Raw genomic sequence first — 26,392 nt, 5'->3', positions numbered from 1 at the left:
TTAAGAAAGTAAGAAAAAGGACAGAAAAAGAAAACTAGAAGTAAGTCTTCTCACCTTTGCTTTTCGAAGGACATGGCCTCGACATGGTGAACTATTTGACGAGGGAGGTCGCTTCAGAGCTGCTGCGCTGTTCACAGGTATTGAGCATTCAGTATCACTGGTATCACAGCTGGAGATTGGAGAGTTTTCCAAAGTTCGGTGCTTGAAAATTGGAGACTAATGAAGAGTGAAAAGCCTACATTGAGTTTCCTCCAAGTAGTCACATGGGCAATAGTTTCTATCTAGACTTAGAACTGCAGATTTTTTTTTAAAGAAACCATATTCATAATAATGATGGATACATGAAAAAGAGGTTAGAACAAAAGAAAACAAAACAAAGTATGTGTTCCGTGATGAAAATTATAGTTCGTTTTCTGTGATTAAACAACATTGGGTCATCTGGAGGAACTGACACATCCTTCTCTGGTCCTTCTGATGGCTGCTTCTGACACCCATCTATAGCACAAGCCAGGACTGCCATGCTCCATCGTGAACATGTGAGATGCAGCCCTTGCAAAGGGTGACAGTGACTGATAGGGGACCGGCACAAGTAGGTCTCCATCACTGCACAATGACTTGGTGCACTTAAGTCTCCCTGGGATGGAGCACTGTCTCAGTTCATGCACTTTTACAATCGCTGAGGACAATGAGTTGTCAGCTTTTGCGTATTACCCTAACACATACTGCCTGTGACTCCCATGTCTACCGGCTCCCCGTTGCTGTAGAAAGTACACCAGATACAGGTGAAGAATGCAAATAACGCAGAAAGACATCTAGTTCTGCTTTTCTTTCCTGTGCTTAATAAACCTGTTGAAAACTCTCAGTTCCCACTCGTTTTACTGGAGCTGAGAAGGCAGAGCACTCGCAGCCCGTGGTACTGGGATTTGCGTGTTTAATGACTTTGCATACCTGTGGGCTTGATGTTCCTGACTTGGGCTCGATAGCCAAGCCCAGTGTGATGCCACCAGCCAAGGCTTTCTTAAGGCTCTCCTTCACCTCGGTCAGTTCTAGCTCCAGGTTTACACGCTCAGCCTCCTTCTGCTTACACTCCTCTTCCAACTTCTTTAACTTGTCTTCAAGAATCACTTGGGTCTTCCTGCCTGCCATCCACAGCAATGTTATTATTTCAATGAGAAGCTTAAATTGACACTTACAGAAATTATTTTTAAAAAAACAAGGAACAAGGTCTCTAAAAATCAGTGACATCACAAAAAAGTTACGTACATTGCAAAAACCACTTTTTTCATGTAAAAAATTTAGCAACAGATATCAACTGCTTTCTTTCAGGTGCCTTCCCTAGGTTTCTAGCGTAGTTTCAAAACAGTATTTGTTTTGTTATTTTCCATGTCATGAAAATATAATCAGCCAGTCACAATAAAATTATTCCTATTCTGCTTGTCTGAAGTCCCCATCAGTGTCATTTCATAGGTGTGTGTTTATGTATATATATACACACACACACATATATAAAATGAGTATATACACCTATACATACATATTTTATATCTACATAGAAAGCAAATATAGACATTGCAGAGTATTGTTTAACATCAAAACCAAACCTCCTGTAGTGGCATGTCTTCAGCACAGAATACAAAGCTATTTGGATAATGAAGCCTACCCAGGGTGGAATTCAGCACAAAAAAGCACCTCATACCAGCATTGACTTCAATAGCAGCTCGTAGATCTTTTCTTTCTTTTCTAAGCTGGGCCAGCCTATTCCGGAGTGCTTCCTTCCTCTTTAGCAGCTCCTCCTCTTTGCTTTGTAACCTCTTTGCATCTGCCTCCACACGATTCTTGCCGTATTTGTACTGCTCCGCATCTGTATGTATTGAATTGTAGTTATTTATGGTTAAAATTAACCGTAAAACTCTGAAGTGATCCCTGAGACTGAACATCACACGAAGCATGTCATGGTTTGAGAAACTAGTTTGCCATCCCTCCTCCACCGGCTTTTTCTCAAGGTCCATGATTCTTGCTGAGTTCTGCAGCACAGCTACAGAAATGATATGGGATAGATAGTTTGCTCTCTACATATATAAGGGGAAGATGAGAAATACCAGTTACCTTATGGTACACCTGTTTTGAAAAATGGCCTTGCCTTTGTACGTCGTTCAGAGGACAGAAAGGAGGCTCCTCTTTAGCTCTGAACACTTGATTTTTAATTGGAAGGGGTCAGAGGAAAAATCTACCTGTTTGCCCTTTTGCTTGACTTCCATTCCTACTTCAAGTGCTTAAAGCACATGTCTTTTCTCCCGTAACATAAGAGAATACAAAGATGTTCTCACTTTTCTGATACTTGAGAGCTTTCATTTTCTTTTCTTAATTTCCCATATAAATGCTTTCATTTCATGGCTCACAGGTATCTGTGGTCTAATTTATATCACAGCCCCCTCTATGCCTCTGCTCCAGTTGCAGACTCAAAGAAAATAGGTCAGCTAACAGATCACTTTGTCTGCATATCTAAAGGCAAACTCAAGGACACTAAAATTCCTGACAAATAGTTGTCAAACCAGTTTTAGTTGGTCTTTAGTAACCAAGATGCCTTTACTCCCACAACTATCTATTCCAGCACCAATTGACCTGCATGGCTAGAAAGATACATACTTTTTTCCTAAAGTCTAACCCAAATTTCTCTTGTTGCCATTAAATCCATGACTTCTTAAAAATTTATCACAGGATTAAAAAACCACATTCATTCCTTCTCTAGAAGAAGCCAGGCTTTTGACTCCATATTTAAAAAGTATGATTATAGCTCTTTTTTGTCTTTTCTTCTTTACACAAAGCGACCCTGGTTAGGGATTTTCTAGAGGCAACCCACCCGCCCAGAACGTGCCAGTCACCAATTGAAATCTCCTCTCTCTGAGGAAGGTTTTGAGACGTGTGGTTGTCTTCATTATTTTGTTATACCTTTTTCTTTTTCATTAGTGGTCAGAGTAAGTCCACTTTTGAGCAACATAATGTTCTCATGTCTTTCCCAGTTTCTTATCCTCCTCTTCCAACAGGAATACAGAATTGCTCTCTGCCCCAAATGAAGATTCATTACCGCTTTTTTTTCCCCCCTGCTGCCCTCATGACTTTGCAGCCACGGGTCCACGTTTCATATTTATCATTCTCCATGACAACCTTTTATCTTATGGCATGGCTGGAGTACTAATGAGTCACCAATGCACACAATATCTCCTATTCAAAATCTTGGTGGGCATCTCCTGCTCAGCCTCTCAGCCACAGAAGAACCACAGTGGTTCTTTATCTCGTTTGCTAAGACGACAGCTATTTTGGGTATCCTCATGACTCCACTCGCAAGTGAGGCAGCAGTGAGGAGAGATACTTACTGGATGCAGTGCGCTTCACACATGATACCGATTCAGATTTCTTCGGCTGGCTATTTAAAGTTCTCCCCTTTCCGGTGACCCCATTAGCAGTCGCAGGAGGCTTCTTGCCTTTAAACTGTTTGAAAACAAAAGTACAAATGGGCTCCAGCTATTCCTGTGCCACTGACATTACAGTCACCTTTTCATCAAGGGCAAAGCTGACAAAAAAGCCGCCTGCTCGGAGAGCCTTAATAGAACGCATTGATTGAGCTGGAGACGGCGCTTCCTCCAGAGATGTCATTTCTGAGAGCTGCCTGCTCAGCGGGAGCCACACCAGCAATCACAGGATAACGAGGGGATGAACTAACTCCCCTTCTCTGCTGGCATCATGGTCTCCAAGTTATTTAATACTCTGGCATTTAGTGTATTGGGAGTAGCCATGGAAAGGCAGAAAAGTTGAACCTTTGAATAATTTTATACAGTAACGATTCTTGAAACACAGATTTGTCAGGGTTAATTTCATACAGAAAAACCCAACAGGGCTTGCCACACAAAAATTCAACACTGTTTCTTATTTACTGTATGACCTTGCCATCTTTGTGGTGCATGGATTTATATTTTTTTAAAACAATAGAATTATTTCACATTTTTTAATGTTAGGAGTTAACATATCAATTTCCTCTTACACAACCTCTAGCTACTAATTAAAAGGTTTTCTTACTTAAAAAACCCCTCTCATAATGGGCAGACAAGCTCACAAGATTACCAGAAACAGCACATTTCATGTCCAAGAGGTTTCCATTTAGAGGGTTCCCCTGCAATGAACTGAACCCTGGGAAGAGCAACACTGTCCTGACTAATCGTAGTTTTTCCATGGCGGGGGGGGGGGGTGCCTTAGGCAAGCACAGGGCATATGTGGGCCACGCTTTCTTCACGTGCTTCCAAAAGCTTTTGAGGACCGAACTGGGAGTGCAACGAGAAGCCTGCTGCTGCAGCCAGGGATCGGGGCAACTTACTGCTCGGGTCCACCTCCGATTCTGCAACTTCACCGAATTCTAACATTCCAATATGAAGTTTTTGTAAGGGTTAAGTGAGTTAACAAGCAATAGGACAGGTACCCTATACAAGGGAAACACTTATCTAACTGTTCCATGTCAGATTAGACTGAAAACCACCCATCTCTGTGATACATTTGCAGGCTTATGCCAATGACCAGCTTTTGGAGACTGGCTACGGGCTCTGGAGATGGTCCCTGGCGTGGCTGTGAGCAAGGCTTGCTCTTCCCCGCTGCTGGGGTCTGCCTGTCTGCCACTGAGGCTGAGTACACGGGATTCCATCTGCTCTGTAGCTTCGCATTTCAGCTGAGGTCCAGAAGCCTGAGGCCACCCTCAGAAAGCAGCATAGACATAGGCTTAGGTTTTTTTCAGGGGAAGAAAAGAACAGGCAGTAATTTAAATATGGTATATACACACTATATACGACATCATTTAGTATATATATAATATATGTTATGATATACATGTATATTCACAATATATATATCCATAGTATATACAATATACAGATTAGTAAAATTCTAGAGAGGCAAATTTGCTGTCACAGCCAGGTCATATTTTACTTTTCTTTTTTTTTTTTTTTTTAAAAGTCATCACTTCCTTAGGAGACAGAAGGTGGCTATATATGCATTCAGGTTAAGTTTGGAAGGTCACATCTATTTTTTTTATTACTATCCACAATCTGTAAATCATCAAGAACTTATGGGGAAAGCCTTTCACAGGTGCCAACACTTCACAGCAGAATTTACAACCCACCAAACCTGTTTCATTCGCAGTGGCCTCATGACTAAAGCCCAAGCACTTCAGTGCTAACACTAAGGGACTGAAATAGCCCAAGGCCCTTAAGATAACAACCAGATAAACAGAACAGCCAAAAAATAAAAAGCTTTGTTAAATAGTACAGTACCTGCGAGCCAGATCCCCTCCCCACAGCAGAGGTATTAGTGACAGACTGAGCAGAAGACAGATTGGATGAGACAGGGTATTTGTAATGGTTAGAGGAGGGTTTGTCAGTAGATAACCTATTGGGTTTTCTGTCAGCTGGTGGATAGCGCGCAAAGATTTTTGGAGACGGCAAGTTATCGTACAGGCCTGCGTTATCATAAAGCATTTCTTCTCCAATGTTCCTGCTACGAGAAGAAGGAAAGCCATCTTCTGGTTCCCACTGCAACACATACACTTTGGCAGTTAGTAAACAATACACCATGCAGAACCTCCTAAGTGAAATTAAAACATTAGTAATTCTTTTGACTGTAGCAAGCCCTCGGTGTTTAGCAAGCATGTTCTTATTGCTTACACTTGAGACAAACTGTTTAGAAAGGCAGGGTGGACACAGTGTGGAAAGGAAGCACTGCATTATATGGCTTATAGCCTCAGTCCTGTGCATTTTCCATAGCATGAGCAAACCAGTACTATCCTATCACCCTTGCTGTTTCATAGACTGCACCTTCAGTTGTTAGCTCTAGCACTGAGGGGGCACAAACAAACTGTGTTAACAGGGGGATAGATATTCACAGGCTACACAGATGAATCTCTGGGATTACATCTGGTACATGAGTTGTTAAAAGCAATATGGCCTAACAGTTAGCAGAAGCCAAGAGGGTTTTTTCTTTCTTTTTTTTTTTTCTTTCTTCAGGCTATATGTCTTTCCAGTGAATACCAGCTGCTGGTATGCTAGCATTACATTTTATTTGTTGGAGAATTATTATTCTGAGCTAACCAGCTAAAATAGCTACAGGCCATTCCTTTTTTTTTTTTTTTTTTTTTTTTTCCAGAAAAATGGAAAGCTCAACAACAATACTCCAGTGATTCATTCAATTAATCTTAAAAGAAACCAACCTCATTGCCAAATATCCTTCCTTAATCCATCCTGGCTGTGGCAGTACGCTACTCATACAAAGGCACGAGTATATCCAAGAACTACACATACCCACTACTCACCACATATGTGGTCGCGTGGTGCTCCCAGGAGGGGCTTTCTGCCATCTTTCTGACATTAGTAAGACACGATGGAGGACTGAATTTGCAGTCCACTTCACACTTCGAAACTCTGAATTTCTCTTGCGTTTGGCCTTAGTGGGGGCCTTTATGAAGCAGCCCAAATTAAGAGCTGACACGGGCTGTAGCTCCCCTGTAAATCTTCTGGAGGACCACATATTGCTATGGGTTAACATCCACTATGTGTTAAAACCTATTACACATCTGCCTACGATCATCTCTGCCATTTATGAAGGTGGAAGTGACCACTGTGGTTCTCCTTTGGGATGAGCAATACCTGCTGTCATGAGGAATGCAGGCCCGTGGACTGAGAAGTGTTTGGGTTTTGTTTTTTTTTTTTTTCAACAGACACCACAAAGTGGTGTAACTGAGTCCTCAGTTTTGCCAGGCCTGGTGTGATCTAAAAAATACCCCCTCAAGTGAGTATTATATTCAAGGACTTGGCAACAAATCGTCAACAGGCAACTGCTTTCTAAATGCACGTTGGCTCACATGCAGGTTAATGTAAACAGTATGTCCCACACCCCTAATACTCTGAAGGTGTGAGAGAAGTTTGCAACCCCCAATCAAAAAAAGAGAGTTCATTTTGAAACTGCCCAGTGGGACTTTTTAGGTAATATAATTTTCAGATGTCCATGCATTCGACACATGCAAACCATTTGTTCTGTGCAAATTCAACTCTTACCGATCCATTTATGCAGGGAACATCATCGTAATGAAGTGCCATTCCACTCGGACAGGCGTAGCCATTGGCAGTGCTTCCCCGATACGGATTTGTAGATATAACTCGCCTGTTCATGAAACTGAATAAAGCAAAATAAAAATAATAAAAATCAGTGCTCGAACCTAAGTCTAAATGATGATTCAGTGGTATGTTCCTTGTGTCTGATTATGTAGCCTGGAAGCATATAGCTTCTCACTTTCTGCAGGACAGTTTTTCTTCTTTTGCTACTCACATGTTGCTGCTAGCAGCCAATATGACAACATATGTTCCTGTATTCCATTCTTACACTGGGGATAGGCCCGTGTGAAAGGCAGGAGGGCAACAGCTGTAACTGCTCAGTGGCATGTTTACATGGGAACCTGCTGATCTGTGTTATAAACCAGCTTGCCAGTGTCCCATAAAAGTTCCCTTGTTGTCTGCATTGGGAAGAAGCAGGTGTTTCTGGGTGCATGCATGCTCAGGGGGTATGCAAACTTAGGAATTGGGAGAAACAAGAATCAAATCCAGCAAAAAGTGAAAGAAAAGGTGGAACTTCGCTGAAATCTAAGTTATCTATCAAAATTTGCTGAATAATTACTTCCTCGAAATCTGGGAATTTTTCTTTTCCATATCAGAACTTTCGTCTGGGTAGAGCATGCACAATGGCACTACGCTTCCTAACTCTGTCTGGGTAATTGTGCATGCAAATACTCTACATGCTCATTCTTGCTCTGTGTCACATGATGGATCCGAGTCCTCTGGAAACTTCAAAAGGGGTGTGTGTGTGTGTATATATATATATATATATATATATAATTTCTTCCCCCCCGCCCCCCGCCTCCCCAAAATCAACATTGTAACTTGTTTTTCTGGAGTTCTGCAGAACACATGCAAGATATCATAGACTACAACAGGCTTGCAAAGATCTAACAATGCAGGAAGTGGCAGAATCATGCCCAAGTGCAAGTTTTCCTTCATAGCAACCACTGAAATTGAATGAGGTATAGAGTGAGATCCCAAATAATTCCTACAGCTTCAGGTGTACGTGAATAGGAAAACAAAGCTTTCCATCCCAAACAATGGAACTATTCAGACTCTGTGCTGACATTCATAAAATATGATAAAGCTGTACTAAAGCAGAGAGGGTCTTCTGTAGCACTGGCCGGAGCTCAAGAATGCTGTGGTTTCAACAGTTGCTTTCTTTTGGCTTTGGAATAACATGGAGTCCATTGAATTTCTCATTCAGAGAGAGACAGACCTCATCCAACTGTGCCTCACCTGAGCCGCAGGAGACACGGGCTCACAGGAGAGACGAACCTGCCCAGTTCGGTGTGAACCTTTCAGGGCAGTGCGAGGGTGGAATAATCATTAGACAGAAGCTTTTCTTACTTCAAACAAACAAATAACAAAAAGCCCAAGATAAATTCCATGATAAAAATGTTTTTAACTTTATCGTATCTCATACTTTATTAGCCATTATTAAAGGACTGCATTTGTTTACTGTTCCTCTTAATGAAGAGCATTACTCAAGTGTTTCTAGTTAGTCTGAAGGACTGCATTTGGAGTCGTTCTTGTATTTCTTTCTATTTAAGTAGCTCCAATGAGAGTGATGCATAACAACCACGTCTGAAAACTAGGATATTCATCAGTGACAACTGATGCACCTGTAGTAACTATTTCTACCACCAAAGGAAGCTAAGATTTATCTAAGTGTCTGCAAACACTTCATAAGCATTATTTCACTAAGCCTTATAAATCCTGTTTACAGATGCATCCATGTAAGTTAACTGTATTCTGAAACTGCTAGATGAGGAAGGAAATGGAGAAAACCTGCTTGGAAGCATTTTTTCTTCAGCCTTTCCTAGATGCCTAATGAGTTAGATGAAGAAAATTGATTGGACTGTTAATGAAGAGCCGATCGTTCTGCAAAGCATCAGTCTCAGGAAACAAATAACCAATAATCCTGAAGGGACTGTGCGATAATCAAAGCTTTAATGATAACTGCAGTTAATTTGGAACACTGATATTCATTCTAGAAAGGGCAACAATAGTACTTTATTAACACGTAAGTATGACTGTAATTTCTCCTCATTTTCTAGGAGTAGTTGAAAATCAGCAGACAACTACTCGAGTTGCTTATCAACAAGCTCTTACAGTCTTTCAAAGACACCCAATGAATTTTAACTAATTCTTAATAGGGGAATTCTGCTATTTTGCAAGTTGTTTGACATTCCTTTCTAACATGTGGTCTAGTTGCATATGTTTTTTCACTTGGCTCCAATTAATATCACATTTGTTCAGAAAAGGAAAGCCATGCAGTATTCAGAGGGAAAAGGTTTTCATTCTATTTCTTTCTTAAATGTGGTTATTGCTAGATGCTGACTGAAGCAAAAATACATGTCAACACAGGATAAATTTCTGAGCCCTATTAACTTCAAAACAAATATTAACATAAGTCTGTAAGCTAAGTGCATTTTGATTCTATCAAAATTATCAGGTTTTCACAAAACTGGGCTTGTGGTAACACTGACTCACTTTGATTTCTATCAGAAGTCATTCAAACCAGATCCTGAATGAAGCTGCACATTTTCCCTTGTTAAAGCCCTCTTAACACCTCGCTAATGGCAGGAGAATCTTCTTTTGGAAAACTCTGAAGCTTTTGCCTTTTTTTTTTTTTGCATTTTCAGTCTGTTTAAAGTTATGATGGGCAGATGGGGTGTGATTCTCTAATGTATTAAGTCACACAAATTCCAAATTTGTGTGGGGAGTCTCATTTTGCAGCAAGATGAGGTATGACGCCTTTGCCAGCTGTCTTCTCAGGCCACCCACTTTCTGACCACAGGAAACCACGGGGAACGTCTGTGCAGGGCATCCTGCCTGTCCCAACTGTTCCTTCACTCCCGTTTCTAAACCACCTCATCTACTCAAGGAAAAATTACAGTCTTTTCCCACCAAAGACTGTTTTAATGCCTAAACTGATTTGAACATGTAAATCACTATATATGCTAAGTATGCATTACTTTTCTTAGCATAGGATCAGTAATGGGGAATTCACTGTAGTGATTTGCAATTTAAACAGAGTTTCTGTGCTGCGCCCTAGACACCTTCCCAATTTCCACCTCCTAAATTAAAACCCAGAAATTAATTGGACTGGTGTGAGCTTGGTGAAGTTTTTAATTAATCATAAAGAACTTGAGAAGGAAACACTGAGAATGTGACTATCCAAGACTTAAATTTGCTATACATTCTTAGTGTACAGCATTATCAGCCAATATATGCTGTACATATTGGCGATATGGACAGCAAATACAGCCAATAGATAAACGTGAACTACAGAGCTGCATATTTCAGCATATTTGTCCTTTTCCAGGGATAGTTCTAAGTCTTCAGGCAAAATAAAAGATTAAAATATAGCATTTGATATGGAGACTTACTGAAAAAATGAGTAAAGATTTGAGTAAAGTTGGATAGTGTCTGCATCTTTTACAGAACTTAGCAGGATGCCAACACGATAATGATAAACACATCTAACATGCTGCTATGCTGAAGCACTTCAGGAGTTCAATATCTGGCAAAGGGGGAGGTGGATTTTGATAAGCTGTCTTGGCACCAGAGTTAACATACGGATATAAATTCTCAGAGTACTGGAAACACCGGGTAGCTGAACGCCTCTCACCAGAAGGTCTGTTTTGCAGCCTGGATGACACTTGCTGTCATTTCCACGTCAATGTAGTCATAGTGCAGAGCTCCGGGGTCTGTTGAAGACCCCGTTTCTGCCAGCAAAATTCCTATCCATCTGCCCATGTCTTCGGAGGAGGATGCCTGTGAGGAGAGGGCAAGAACATAGGTCAGGTCTTTACTCTGCCACTGAGCTGAGCATTACTGCAAAACGGTGCATTCTTCTTGGCTGACAAATTGCTACCACATTGTATGAGAGGCTCTGGTTTCTCTCTGCTGAACTCCTAAAAACCCCAGGATTTCTTATTAAATCCGCTTTACTAGAAGGAGTGCATTGTAAGTAAGCTATGTGCTCATCAGTTATGATGTAATACAAAGTGGGCAATCTCCAAAAAAGAAGAAAAAATAATCATTTAAGGCTAGTGGATTTAGATTCAAGTCATGCTTATTTTAGACTTCAGAAAATTGAAAGCTATAACAGAATTATTTCCCTATCCTAGGCCGGGGGATTTTAGTTAGCATGACTCCTGAGACGAAAATGTTAGTGCTAAGTAGAAATGAGGCGGGGGGAGGGAAATGAAATAGTAGAAGAAATTTTAATGTTGTATTTTGAAAAATTCCTCTACATTTGTGCAGATGATGGCATTCATTTTCCTAATGGCACAAGTACAAACATGAATACTATTAAAATAATTATAAGTTTTTCATATTTTGCTTCAAGTCACCAATTGTAGTTAAACAGTAGCAAAATAAAGAATGGAAAAAAAGGGGTGGGGAAGGAAACTGTGCAGTTTCTAAATTTCTTGTTCTTTTAAAATATTTCATTGCCTTTCACAGTTCCTTGAGCTGCTTTCTAGTTTTTCAACTTCTCTGAACTGCTCACATATACCAGGCCTGGTTGCAAGGACAGGAGACTAATGTGACCTGCAGCCAGAAACCCAAAGTGGTCAAAGTGTCTGTCCTGCCACTGAAAGCAAAAGGTTGCCTCCTCCTATACCTTCATTATACTTGGCTTTAAGTGTCTTCTCATTTCAGCTTCCAAAATACAATGAATAAAGCCCCTCAAAAAATTCTGACCCACCTAACACTGATGAAGGTATGACCTTCGTAGCGTGAGCAGTGTGCCAGCGTGTACATGTGTGGTGTGTCAAGAGGCTCACCAGGTTGCTGGCACGTGGTATTTTCTTACTGCAGAATTACCTTAATATTGACGCAGCCTGAGCAAAAGGAGTTCACATAAGTAGCAGGCAAATGAGAGTTAAGAGCTCTAGAGTTCCCATCAACAGTGATCCATTCTTTAATTATTACTAAGTTATTTACCCAAAGTAATTATCTCCCTGATGTAAAAGTGTGCCTAGAGAAGGAGCAGGGATATTTTAGTAGCAGGTCAAGGGAAGGTCAGTGTAGAGAAAAGCATCTTACTGAGAAGATTTCTGAACTGCATTAAATCTCAGTTCTCTCTTTGCCTACAACACTTAATATTTCTTTTCTCCTTCCAGTATTTATTATCCAGCTCTGCAATAATATTATTCCAAAGATTTTTTTTTGAATGGCCAGGTTGTATGAAAGTGCTTCTCTAATTTAGCTTGTGGGTGTTCCTACAAGTCATAACCATTAGCAACCACCACACCTCGAGCACAGCGACCTCCTGCCCGTTTCGGAGCAGGCGGAAGGTCAGGGGATGCTTCGAATCCAGTCCCAGGATGACTTCGCAGCCACGGAGAGGGATAGAAACAATATGCGTCTTCAGATCTGTCCTGTCCTTGTGGAAAATGAGTTTATTATCTTTCACTCTGCACCAGCGCTCACGCCAACGGTTATTTGAGAGCACGTTGAGATATCCTGCAATAAAATGAAACATGAGATATCTTACTCCTGACTTTTTTTGAAAAGAAAAAAAAAAAAGAAACTTACTTTTCAATGTAATGCTAGCACTTAAACAACTTATTCCTCTTACAATAGAAAGTCCAGATGGATTTTAGGAAGACAAGTAAATGACCCTGCCCCACTTCTTTTAATGAAAACTTTCACTGTGCCAATAACCTAGAAAAAAGCATATAAAGATGTGATCCTGCTCATGTGCAAATGGCTGTTCTGTGTTAGTCACTGCAGCAGCTGGATAAGCAGAAGCACACAGATCCCCAAGACTTTAGTAAGAATGGGAGAGGGACAGTAATAAAAAGGTATGTACACAGCTGATGTGCTCACACAAAAGACCCACCTTGTCCATGCATAATGGCTTTGATAAATGTGGCTGACCAAAATTTTCTGGGAAAATCACAGCTCATATTATATAATTAGGTGATGAGCTACCTTCTGTAACATCCAAAATCAGTGTTTTAAAGACCTACTAAGGATTGATGTTATATGTTCTGATTTCATTTAGAAAGAAGAATGCACGTTTGGTTTGCAACACTTTTAAAGCAGAATTTAAAAGATTGCTACTGATGCCAATAAAAATAAAATTAATATTGGTTTAAAATTCAAGAAGTAAATGTATATGAAATTTAGCTAAACTTGAAGACAAAAGTTTAAACAAAGGTATTTTTTTTCCAGGGATAATACAGTACTCTTACAAAAAATCAAAATTTCATTAACAAATTGCCTTTTAAAAAACCCCCCGCTTTTCTTATCATGCTCTGTATCGGATATGGTGTCTAGGCATATAATATCATTAAATGGGCAGTATTTTGTATTTTTCCTTCTCTGTCCCATAGCAACAATTATTCCAAACTCAAACCTTAAAATCAAGCCAATGCCCAATTTTTTCTGCCTTATTTAGTTTGGGAATGGGAAAAAAAAAAAGTATCTTTTGCTTCTACATTACAAACAGTACATGAATTCAGCATGTTGCTGCTTCCAAACAGGCTATGAGGAGGGAAACAAATGGTATCTTGCACAGGCCAGAATTTATGTAAAAAAATTGTCTTCTATCTCAGGTCTGATTCTCATTTAATCCTGTTGGATAGCTATCTCTTTGGTTTTCATTAAAACTATGACTTATCATTAATTTTTCTGGATTTCCCTTCCAAAATTATGGTTCCAATGTCAAAGCTTGATCCAACAGGATATAGCACATCAGAATTGCACACATCTTGGAAGGTGCCATAAAAAAAGGAGGATGTGCACAATCCTCTGATTTTGGCTCCTCGTGATGATCACACTCTCCAGCTCTTCTCCCTCCTCCTGTAACAAAACCCCGTAGAGCTGTGCCTTATACTATAATCCCTAGAAATGGAAAATCCCTTCACATGCAAGCCAGCTGGCTTGTTTTGGAGTGAGAGTCCTTTTTTTCAGACAGTACTTGTTTTTCCCCTCTGCTCCCAATGCACCTCTCCGAAAAGCTCTTCCAAACCAGCCTCCTTCAGTTGAACTAAGCAGGATCCCATGCTTTTCCTCCCACATATCCCTACTTAAACCTTCAACAGTTGACATGACCAAAATGTCTTGAGTGTGTTCCCAGTTGGGGCATTAGCACTTCAGCTTAGCCCAGGTGGTCAAAGACCAGTGATGCTGTAGGGAAGAGCTTTGCCGTGACTCCAAGTGCAGGTGGGTTTTAGTTTCCACTCTAGCTGGGTGTCCCCTGCAGCCCCACTGGGCTTTCCCCTTTGTTCATGGGAGGCAGAGCCTTCTCAAGTGTAAAAGCCTTCAACTATGGAGCAGCCTCCCAGAGGGCATTGAACTGAGCCAAATTTCTGGTGGTGAGAAACTTCTGCAAAGACTTCCTGAAATGACCAAAGCCTAGACACTTACATATTTTCCTATAAAATCTGCAAGTGGTGTTGAGTAGAGCCAAATGCAGCAATAGTAATGACTATATTTATGTCCATATCCGAAATAATGACAGAAATGCTAGGAATTAGATTGTACAGCTGTGGTTAAAGTCTCACATAATACAGAATAATCAATGGAGTATGAGACCCCGGAAGTTTGAGTTTTTATGGAAGCCAGATGCTTCGGACATTGCATCTGGCTAGACAGAGCTTTTTTCCAGCTGCTCTTTTGGTTGATAAATCACATCTGTACTTAGCTGATATATAGATATATACACACACACTTATTTAATCAAAGATTGCTTATGTGAATGATTCCCAAAGTGTGGCTTGAGAGCCACCTGTGATCTATGAAGTTCTCGCTGGTGGTCCATGGCTCTGCTTCTTTCACATTGAGCAAGCATGTACCGCACTTCATGCACCGACGAGTTCTGCCAACTGCTGCCTAATCACAGATTTCTGGGTTTCCCAAAGCATTCCTAGTCAATTTAAGGGGAAAAGGCAAATCCAAATTCAGAATCCGGCGCAACTGCTTCACAGCTTGCTTTCTATGGAATTTCTGGGTTTTTTTGGAAGGGATTGGGAGAAGGGTGGATTCAACCTTATTCGCGTATGGAAGTGTTACTTAATACTGGAGCACCAAAAGGCAAACAGGAGAATGTAAATACAGCGCATTGTTTGAAAATACCAGAGCTGTGAGGACATCAGCTAAGTGCATTGCACAAAGTCCTAAATTGTGAGCAAACAGTAACAGCTAAGATACAAAAGTTAAGCATTTTCTCCATGCCTTTTTCTATATTTCCTTTGTGCTGCCAAGCACTACAGCTGTCATATGGAGTGATCAACATTAGGAAAAAATAGCTTACTAGAAATTTGTTACTTCATTCAAGTTTTGCCCAATATGTACCACTTTAGGAACCCACAATTAAACTCAAAACACTTTGGCTGAGGCCAGTCTACTGCTGTCTTGATTGCTATCCCACAAAACCTCACCATTATCCATCATAAAAGACTTGATCCCTTCCCAAGAACCTTCTTCTAATTCCTAGCCTAAATTTATTTCATAGTTCAGCCTATACTCCTTTTATATTAATTTGTTTGAAAACAGGTCTTGTTTCTTTCTGCTTTTTGTCCCCGCTTCTCTTCTCCCTCACCTTTGCAAAGAGCAATGATATTCCTTCTGAGCCTGTGCTACCATTTCATTTAAAAAGTCAAGTTCTTCTAGTCTCTTTCCAAATGATGAGCTCCTGATTACTCCTTTTTCAGTCTGAGTGCATCCTTCTCATGTTGGGGGAAGAATTCCAGCAGTAAAAGCAATTTTAGAGGAATTAGAATTTTATAAAGTTTTAGTTGCAATGTGTATGTAAAAAAATCACTTACCACACGTTGGAACATCTTCTTCAGCTGATGAGGTCTGTTCATCTGTTGACGGCTTTTTCTTTCCTAAACCAATGATCTTCGTTATTTTTTTCCCTGTTACTTTAGTCACGGTGCCCTTGGCTTCTGATTTTGAACTTTTTTTCCTCTTCACTATTAAGACAGCAAAAGTGTGTATTTTAGTGTGTTTGAATTAACCAATGAATAGAGAGAACCTGAATAAGAATAGTAGTTCAGACAAACAATCCTATGCAAGATGAACATTTGTACAAAAGTTGCAGACTGCAATGAGATAAACATTATATGCCCTCTCTAATGCAGATACCTATAAATAACCTCTGTGCTATAAAAATCACGGCATTCAGAAGGATAAGAAAAACAAAAATCAAGCTTGTAATTTAATTTAATCTAATCAAGCTGAAAGTCTCTTTCCACAGCAGTCATCATCTAATTTATCAGTATGACTAGGTACCTGCGTAAATTTAGCTCATATACACAAGAATAAAAATCCAGTCAGATGATCCTTCGTTGTTCCTAAACATTTAGCTCAAAATACTTCAACAATTAAGTACACAACAAAAACAGAATATGCTTGCCTAGCAAAATGCACCTGCCACATACAATTAGGTTAAGGTATCTTATCACAATGGACCTTTTAGAAAGACAAGGCTTATAAATTAACTACTAACAATGAAATTAGTGGGAGCAGTATAAGCATTCAGTGGTTAGGAGTTGGCACTTTTTGTGATCATGAGGGCGTGGAAAGAAAAAGCTCTGCTGAAAAGAGGTATTTTGCTAACATCCAGTCTATGCCTCCATTAACTTAATATGATACTAGTAATATTACGGCTCTGTGCACTGAGCTGCTGAATGTAATATGACAAGGACTATGGATGTAATTTTTAAAAGTGCCTACCTGACTAAAATCCTAACGAATTAAAAAAAACTTTCTAAGATTAAACAGGATCAGAAAAAAAGACCTTTTATTTGCAAAACAGAACAACTGAAATAAACTTTCAGAAATTGCATTCAGTGGTCTAATTTGAATTCCATCAATAGAGCGGAAGTCTCTCTGCTAACTGACAGGGCAGGAAAAATATCTATCAACTTGCCCTGATACATGATTTTGACGAAAAATACATTTAGGACAGTTACTGATTGAGCTGCTGTAACTTTATCCCCGACATATCAATTCCCTTTGCAACAGGGAACATTTAGTGGTTATGGACTTGTGTAAACTGAGGAAAAAAAGGACAAAATGTTCATATGAGCAATGGCTATATGAATTGATGAACCGGGAAGACAAATGCACGGAAAATAGAGAAGCAGTTAGGGACTCACAATGGGATAATTTATCATATTTAGCTTAATTGTTGGGAATCACGGAACATTATTTAGAAATTGTATCTGTAGCCAAGACTGTACAAATCTGTCACCTGCTGCATGCGGTGCTGAGGGGGAAGGGCAGCTTTTCGGGTGTGGGTAGCTGTTCACCAGCAAACCCCAATACAGCGACATGCAAGTGGCAAGCAAATGTCTAATTCTCTCTTCCTAAGGGAAGGGTGTTCACAACTTATCTGGTGCTCTCTAAACATGCAACGAGCTCTCGTGTTCAAGGGAGGAAGGCCACCCGCCCCGTCTGCTCATGCCAGCCCCTGCCCGAGGGAGGACCTGAAGGCAGCCCCTGCCTGCAGACAGCTTTCCATCCCACCCAGGGGCAGCTCATGACCGACCGGGGCTGTCGAGTGGCAAGGAGATGGAAAGCATTGAAGAAAGCCAGAGACTGAGAAAAACTCATCTCTCTGAGACAGAAGTCCAAAGGAATCATTCTCATGAGCACGAACAGACAGTGGAATAAGCCCATTTCAGTGGGTTCCTTTTGTTTTTCTGTCCTAGCTTCCCTTCACACTGCTGTTTTATTCTCCTGCAGAACCGAGAGGCAGCAGAAATAAGGCCTTCATGACTTAATCTTTTCGAGTCCAAAGAATACACCGATTGCCTGACTGCCACTGACTTTTTTCACAAAAGCTTTTTCTTCTCATTTCCTTCCCCACAGCAAAATGAGCAGCTGGTTAAGAGCAGAGTAGAGGCTGGCCAGTGGGTGATGGCTGGAGATGACCGCTCTCCGGAGTCTCCCTTCCCATGTGCTCCCTTAAGCGTTTCCTATCCATTTCTTAACAAATAGTGTCACTTCATCCAGAACCCTTTAAAATGATTCATGGGGTATTTTAATATCCTTGCAGTCATCAATGCCTATTATTTTTATTACTACATATTGAAGGTCACAATTTTCAAAAGCAACTGGTATTTTTAATTAGTCTCCTTGAGACATTTAAGCCGGGCTGGTTTTCCAGCAACGCATGCTCCATCAGCATGCCTCCCGTGGGGCACCTGAGCCATCAGGCACTTTTGGACATCATGGACAACACAGCTTTTGGGTCACAGATTTTTCTCAGCAGGTTTCTGAGACTAAAACAGTACCGTGCTTTTTGAAAGCTTAATAGAAGATTTTATAGGGTGAAATCTAACCATGAACCACAACCTTTAAGAAACCACAAAACCTGACGTTGTTCCATACTGTTGGGTATGTCAGAGATCTGTACAGTCAGGAAATATTGGAAAACAACCCAAGGAGAAGATAAAGGAAATGAGTCAAAAGGCGAGACAGCGCTGGCACCAAGGCCAGTATTGACATTGTGCTCACTGCAGCTCACATTACCCTTCATCTTGACAGCTGCAGAAAAATGTCTTATCTAAACGATCAAACGATCAAACAAAATTCCTTCTGGGTTTGGGATTTGCCTTTGTTAGATTATAAGGACTACAAAACATGCATGGCTCCAAAGTAGCATATGTAAAATAATATACATATATACTTACAAACCCACTGATATTACATGATTACATACATTTTAGTATGTTAATATAAATAATCATACATAAGAGTTTATATATATATATCTGTTCATACACACATATATATAAACTGTGTATATATGTGTATACATACATATGCATGTATACACACATATATATATAAAATACACATGATTCTTTCCTTCTAGCATTCAATGATAGCTTTTTTCGCTTAGAAACTATACACCCAGTATTTATGTTGCCACTATACAGTTATGGTTACTAAAAGCAACTCTTAGTTGCCTATAGTGATCGCCCAAGCTCTGAAAAGCTGTACTTTTGAACACACAAAAGGCCAAGTCAAAATTTCTATATTCTGTTTCCTTATGCTAATCATATTGATTTCACCTGCACAATAACATCAAATGCCTTCTGTTACTGCAAAATTTTAAGGATTTACTCTTCACATAATCAGCTTTCAAGTTAAATTGAATCCTAATAAAAATATTCAAAAACTTTACTACCTATTTTTAAAAGACAAAGGCCAGGTATTTCACTACCTATCACTCCCTATATGCACATATTATTTACACAAGCATCTCTGGATCCGAGACGTACCTTGTTCTTTCCCATTGCACACGGTCGTTATGCCATTTTCCACAGCACCCTCCCCATCTGAGCTTGGCCTCTCAAATGACAACTTCTGCAGGGCAAAGAGATTAGTTGACACACAATGTTGGCACCTTCGCCAAATGAACTGTCATGAGTCAATTTAAAAGTATGCTTACTATGGAATAAAACACATTTCAAGCTCTCATCCACTTGGAAGACAAGTAGAAGACAGTAAAAAATCCGGGTTTAGAGGCTTTAGAAAAGTACAGAAACCACAAAATAGGTCTGTATTTGAAAGTGTAGTCAAAACAGTGAAATAATAATTCAATATCTCTTATTACGCAATATATTTTTAATGAATTTCTAGACTCTAAATGTTGCTGTTTATTAAATCTGCTAAGCAATGAACAATTACAGGGATCAGATAAGAATAATTTTTAAATTATTTCTGTAAATAATGCTTCATATATGCATTTACAATTACAACTTATCAGAAAACAGTGCATTCCTATAAGGTGCTTCAATACTTTCAATATGTGCAAAAAAGAGGCTTTTGAAATATATTTTTAGCACTGATTATTCTGTAATGGTTGTGTAGGAGATAGATAGGTATGGGATGAAGCAGTATAGAGCTTATGACAGCACAGTTTTGGTAACCACATTACTCATGAGTGGTGCAGCCATGAAGATGATCTACAGATTATCACAAAAAGAAATGAATGAGAAGTTTTGCTACACTTTCCTATGGCATGCGTTTTAGAAAACTACTGTTCTATGACATTTTATTTTGTTAATACTGTGCAGGTGTCTGCAAGGGTGCAAACACAACAGCTTTTGCCTTGTGAAATCAGGAGGTCTGAGCTGCCATGGAACATGCTTTGCTGTTCGTTTCCCACGTGCAAAGCCACTACTGTAGAACTTGCCATCAGGAATTTGGTGACAAAACTTTTGTCAGTGGGACTTTTAAGCAGGGCCTGCAAAGGGGTCTGCTCACATGGATGCCTTAACGGAGCAGGGGCTTAAATTGGTGCTGGTAATGTACTGAGCATTCAATGCCCAGCTGCTCTCTTTCCTCGTTCTTGCTCTCATACCCTGCTGAGTCAAGGCAGCAGAGACAACCACATGTGAATAGCCAAGCTTCTGTACTGAGACACGAATGCTTGAAAGGGCCTGCCAAAACGGTGACCACAGCATGCCCAGGGAACCCTTCAAAAACTAAATGCCCCAAAATAAAAGACTTTGCCTTAAAACTTTTGTATAACGTTCAGCTGTTCTTCCCTGAGACTCACATCTCTGCTTGCTCTTTGCACTTGACGGAAAGCGTCTCTGCATCACAGCGCACGTATCAGACCCGCTTAGTCTGCACCCTTCTAAATGGCTAAAGAGAAGCTGCTAATGGATATGAGCCAGTCTGCTGGTTGCTCATGACCAAACGAGCAGACGTGGCAGAAGTCTTAACTCTGTAGGGTGTGTGCACATACCCCGACAAGCAAAAACAACACAGGGACTAGTAGCCTCAAATAGTAGCATAAGTCAGCAAGTATCTACATCCAGTGTCTAGTGGTGCCTCTTTAATAAGCAACCATAAAGAATTTTGCATTCCTCATTTTGATAACTTTACCTTTTCCAGCTCTGTCTTGTGTACTGGAGAACTAGACAATGGCCCATCAGAGTCTACAGCTCCCGTACAGTTGCTGCACACATCTTTTATAACCTTAGGAGACAAGGCAAAACTTATTAATTATGAATAAAATACAAATCAGAGAAAAAATATATAAATGTGAAGAGAGATGGGAAGGAGAATCACATAGAAATTTACTAGGCTGGCAGGTGTCAGGCAGGCTGCCACTACACCAACTTCTCCACGCTGCCTCCCTAAGTACAACCTGGAGGAGACATCATGTCTAGAGGTGGAAGGTTTCAGCTTCTAGACAAGCTAAGCTCCAAGGCTCTCCTGAGTAAAGAAACCAACAGCACTGCTGATTTCCATGTGCTAGTTTAGCAATATGAACAGAGCTGACACCACCAAATTATTTTCATTACGATGATGAAAAAGTGGGATTAAATCCAAGGTCCCGCAAGTCAAAGGACAAGAGTTTTGCATAATACACTACCCAGCTGCTCTTTTTTTGCTATTGGAGAACTAATGAAATGCTGATCGACTTAAGAGTTAATACTGCACAGTGGTATTACCTGGCATTTTTGTATTATACTTGCACATTGACATAAAGGTATAGGTCAAAGTAATTGTAAATGTGTTTGTAGGAAATGGGAATGGCATTGTTTGCTTTTAGAAAGTTAAAGAAAAATCCGGAACCTGGAATTCACTGAGATTTTAATAGAATTTGAAGAACTTAAAACCCTGAAATGATATAAATGTAAAAATAAATTATGAGTGAAGACATTTGATGGTTCCCCATGGGCATAATTAAGTTTTTTAATCTGTTGTGAGGTTACCACCAGCCTATTATCAATCTGAAATTGCTTGTGCTGATGAGAACAGGTCCCAGCTCTCCATCCAGACTCACGCCAAGGGGGTGCTGAGCTCGACGCCGCTGATTACAGCCATGCAAGGACTGCAGAGCCAAGTGAGCTAAGAAAGAAAGGCATCCTACTTTGCTGGAAGCATTACCGCTAGACATCCAAGCTTTCCGCTTTACATGTACATGTACGTGTTTACATATCCAGCTCCTCCCTTTACACTGTTTACAGCAAGCCTGGCTGGCAGAGAGGAGGATCTGGCCTGAGAACTCCTAGTTCCAGGGAAAACAGCAATTAGCTAACTGTCAAAATCCAGGTTTCTTTCAAGGAAAGGAAAAGCAAAACAACAAACACCATCTTTTTAGTTTCGAACTGAACAACTTTGATGTGGAAAGTATTAAAGAGCTAAAGATGGCACCAGACAGTCCTTTCACAGCATTGAAATTCCCTTTAAGGGTGAAGCTAAACAAATCAAATGTTTATGGGCTTACAAAGACCCTATTGCTACAACTCATAAGCACATCATAAATTACAGGCATTATATGCCATAAAGAGCACCAGCCCCATTTTACAGACAGAGAACTCAGGAACAAAAGAAAGATGAAATCGCTCACTCAATGTCACATAAAAAAAATCTAAGCAGAGCAGGGAAATGAACCTACACTTTTATTTCTGAGCTAGTATCTTAAAACACTTCAGCATCCTTTCTTGACTGTCTGAACTTCCCTGTGTCTTGTCCCAGAAACATAAGCACATTATTTCATGGCACTTGGTGTCCTTTATAACAGAAAATTTAGACATATCTGTTGCAGAGCATTTGCACCTCAGAGTTAAACGTAGCCCTAAATTCCCATTTTTTTAATGTGTGTTGGTTTATTTTCAACTGCTGGTCCTCAGTATGGTGTAAATACACTGCTGTTTTCTTCCTAGAGAAATGTGACCGTACAGTTTCTGGGAACATTCATTTCTGTCTCCTGCATGACCCTGATTCAATGGCTCATGTTTTCAGCATCTGCTCACACCACACAGTTAGTTAATTTTGGCAAAGGCAGATAGTAATGGGAGTTACAGACAGAACAGAGGGAAATGATTTGGCCGCTCTAACTGAAGAGTATGTGCAAAGTCATGCACTCAAGTAAATCCGGTTCTTATCATACCTCACATATTTAAGGAGAAGTTAAAGTGTTTAATTGGGTTGTAATTAAATTTTGATTTAAAAAATGACACACTATCAAATGGAAGTTCGTGGCAAGATCTAAAGTAAATGCATATTCAAGGATCCAACACTTCATTTGGGTTCAGGGGGTTCACTGGCAAAGACTTGCTCATCACCTTCTATGTGCAATATAATTGTGTTCGATGCACAGCATAAAACTCGTACTTCTACAGCTCACCAGGATGAAATGCCTTTAATGTATAATGGTTGCCTGGATGCACTCTCTATAATTATGTTTGCAGACAGCTGCCATTATAAATGTGGTTTTCTCATGCTTATAGCTTTAACGCAAAATTTTAAGGATAAAACATTCCACCAGCGTTGCCAACTTGCATAATTTCAATCACAAGACTCAGAGTTCTTGTCAATTTTTTCTATGTTCCATCTCCTGGAGTCATATGAAAACAAAAGTTCACTATTTTCATTAAAAAATAGTTGTGAGTGAGAATGGGGAAAGGAGGTCAGCAAACTTTTATCCATTGCAATGAAATGTGTGAAAATATGAGTAAATGTATCTCAATGGCTCCAAAACCAGAAAGGAAATAAAAGGAATCCCCAAATGTGTTATTTTTAATAAAATGGCATAATCTGGAAGCCAGTACTGAGAATACTTTGTAATGGCACATACTCCATTAATAGTTTAAGTATTCTCACACATTAGAAAAGGGAAATCATTCTCTTTTTCTCACCACAAATGCCTTTGTACATTACATACACACACACACAGGGTGATCTGCTAGGAAAATCAAACTGAGATCATAAACAGACTATGTATTCAAATATTTAAAATGCATGAGCAACTGTAATGAGAAAACTGAAGACTTTTCATTTCTTTGGATAGCCTCAAAACTAAATACATTTAAAATAATCTTCTGTTATTCCATCACAAGAATTTTAAATACAATTACCACTAAAATGTTACAATTAGCAGACTTCAGAACTGCCTCTTTCAAATGCAGACATGGAAAAAGCTTGTGCAGCCTGAACTATATCATTATTCTTTATGTTATAGAAAGGTCTTGAATCCCCAGCTGAATCAGGATATACACCAGTGTATCACATTGAGTGCGATGACATGAGGAATAGAGGGGAAATATTTGCAGGTAGAAAGCTGGAAAGATTCCCTGCCCTGAGCCATTGACAATGACGGGTGAAGTCAGTGGAATTTCTGCCACATGGTGTTTCTGGAATATTTCTCTCTAAAACTATCTCACTACACAAGCACTAACATTGACTATAAAACGTTCATACCTGCACTCACCTACAAATTTCTGTAATTCTTGTATCTTATTTTAAATGACACACCAGGACTGGAAGCAAAATACTTGCCCTACATTTATTCTTTCTACATGCAAAGTCAGAAAAAAATCAAATTAGATTTCTCCAGCTACCTTCAAAGAGTCAGGCTTCAGATAAAAAGCACAGGCTATGCAGTAAAACCAGAAAGCCAGCTGCTTGCCAGCCAGACCCTGCCATACAGAAACCCAACAAATTCCGAGTAAAGGAACTAAATTTGTAGATGGTTCCTTGTGGTCGATCTCTTTGGGACCTGATACGGAGTAAGACTGAAAGTCATCCTGCGTTTGAGGAGCTTGCAGACCACTCTCCTGGTGGATACCGTGGGATGAGTTCAGGCTACAGGCTGTGCTCACCACAGGGATGTGATTACAGCATCTCCTCTCGTCTCGTGTTTTCATGAAACTCACAGTAGAAGCTCACACTTTTAATATGATCGAGTTCAAAAGCGATTAGGGAGAAAGCTGACAGCCTGACTGCACATTTGCTTCACTTCCAGATGTAACCAGGCTAGAAATCCATCCGGCCGACCCACCCCCTTGTCCCCATCTATCCACGTGGGACAGAAACACAGGAATTGCTAGAAATGGGACGGGCTGTCTCTGCTCTGTCTCTGCTGCTTAACTCTGAAGACAGGAATATGGTAAAGCTGAAATCTGCTTATGCACAACACAGCAGAGGGAAAAAGGTTTGGCTCCAGGCGTAACTCAGAATTTCTCATTCCTGAAACACTCCTTTTTCAGTGCTGGAGGAGTACTGCTTTCTGGGACTCTTCATCATTTTGGCATGACTAAATTCTCATTTTCTCTCTCTTTTGGACCCTTACACACTACATACGTTAGTGTCAATCTCCTCCTCCTTAAGAGAGCACCAAAACTCTCTTAGCATTTTGCAGAGAAGACATGCCTCAAGGAGTTTACCTAGATAAATTAGAGGAAAAGCAGAAATTATTCACATCATAGCCTATGCTTTAAGTCTCAAAAAGAAACCACCTTTACCTTCTGTACTGGAAAACATCATTCTCAAGCATCCCCTAGCCTGAAAAGATTCATCTTTCTGCCTTATTGCCGTTTGTCTGAGCAAAGTGGGGATGACATTCTACCAGACTAGCAGCCAGCAAGCCTATCTTTACTGCCTGTATATCCCCTTAGAAATACTTTTCTGACATATTCAACCAACAAAACCCCTGTATCATTTCTCTTGTGTTATTACCATGAAGTCTATTGCTATATATAGCCACTGGATCGGGCAGAGCCCGGGGAAGGAGGCACTGGGGAGGGTGGCTGGAGGCATTGCTGCTGCGAGGGCAGAGGTACTCTGTGCAAGGGGAGCTGCATCCCCAGCCCAGGCAGCGCAGAGATGCAGACCACGCTTTGGGCTGTAAATCTGAGCTAGGTATGATTTAAATAATTTTCCATCCAAAGCTGTGAGCAGGAGAGAGGAGGAATACTACCTAGTGGTGAAAGCAGGGCACCTCAGCCCTCCTGGGTTCTGCTCTGAGATCTGCTACAGCTTGTATTTGTGATTTTAGCCAGGAATCTAACGAAAACATATCCCTTGGAAAACAAGCAAATAGGATGTTTGTGGTTCTGTATTCATTGGGGGGTGGGGTGGGTGTTGTTTGTTTGTTTTTTAAATTTACATATGCATCTGTTGTTTTAAGTAAGGTATTGTTTCCCGTGGTGCTGGTCACACGCACCCTCCGGTTCAGAGCCAAGCTGGGGTCCTCTGGCTGTGTCGAAGCACACTGGCAGCAGTCCGGCAGGCTGGTCACAGCTCTCCTGTACAGCCCAGTCCGTCACGTCTGCAGGTTAGGCCCTAAATAGCTCTTATGCAAACATACCGACCTTGCTGTGATTTGAACCGAGGCATCTAAACCCGTCTCTTTTGAGACAAGAGGGATGTAAGTCCCGGGAGGTTTAATTTGGTTTGCAAAGCCTTCACTGCCGCTGCTGATGTGTAGTGGAGAAAGAACCCAGCCCAAATACCTTGGG

At 40.4% G+C, this 26,392-nt stretch overlaps 1 protein-coding gene across 2 annotated transcripts in view; it reads right to left on the bottom strand.

The window, feature by feature from the left end:
- The window catches only part of AFAP1 (actin filament associated protein 1), a 120,947-nt gene that overhangs the window by 8,223 nt on the left and 86,332 nt on the right, over positions 1-26,392 (bottom strand). Inside the window, exons 7-17 of one of the 2 annotated variants that reach the window (XM_030019947.1) lie at positions 21,027-21,119; positions 19,412-19,496; positions 15,941-16,090; positions 12,418-12,629; positions 10,786-10,931; positions 7,092-7,209; positions 5,316-5,573; positions 3,375-3,489; positions 1,697-1,861; positions 949-1,139; positions 55-216 (exon numbers count right to left, since the gene is read on the bottom strand). In XM_030019947.1, the coding sequence (XP_029875807.1) occupies positions 55-216; positions 949-1,139; positions 1,697-1,861; positions 3,375-3,489; positions 5,316-5,573; positions 7,092-7,209; positions 10,786-10,931; positions 12,418-12,629; positions 15,941-16,090; positions 19,412-19,496; positions 21,027-21,119 (1,695 nt within the window). The remainder of the gene's footprint in view (positions 1-54; positions 217-948; positions 1,140-1,696; positions 1,862-3,374; positions 3,490-5,315; positions 5,574-7,091; positions 7,210-10,785; positions 10,932-12,417; positions 12,630-15,940; positions 16,091-19,411; positions 19,497-21,026; positions 21,120-26,392) is intronic. The other variant, XM_030019955.1, reaches the window with a different exon arrangement.

Source organism: Aquila chrysaetos, chromosome 1 (assembly GCF_900496995.4).
Source record: "Aquila chrysaetos chrysaetos chromosome 1, bAquChr1.4, whole genome shotgun sequence".
Lineage (NCBI taxonomy): Eukaryota > Metazoa > Chordata > Aves > Accipitriformes > Accipitridae > Aquila > Aquila chrysaetos.
The sequence above is the reverse complement of the archived record's forward strand: the minus strand, read 5'-3'. Positions and strand labels throughout refer to the sequence as shown.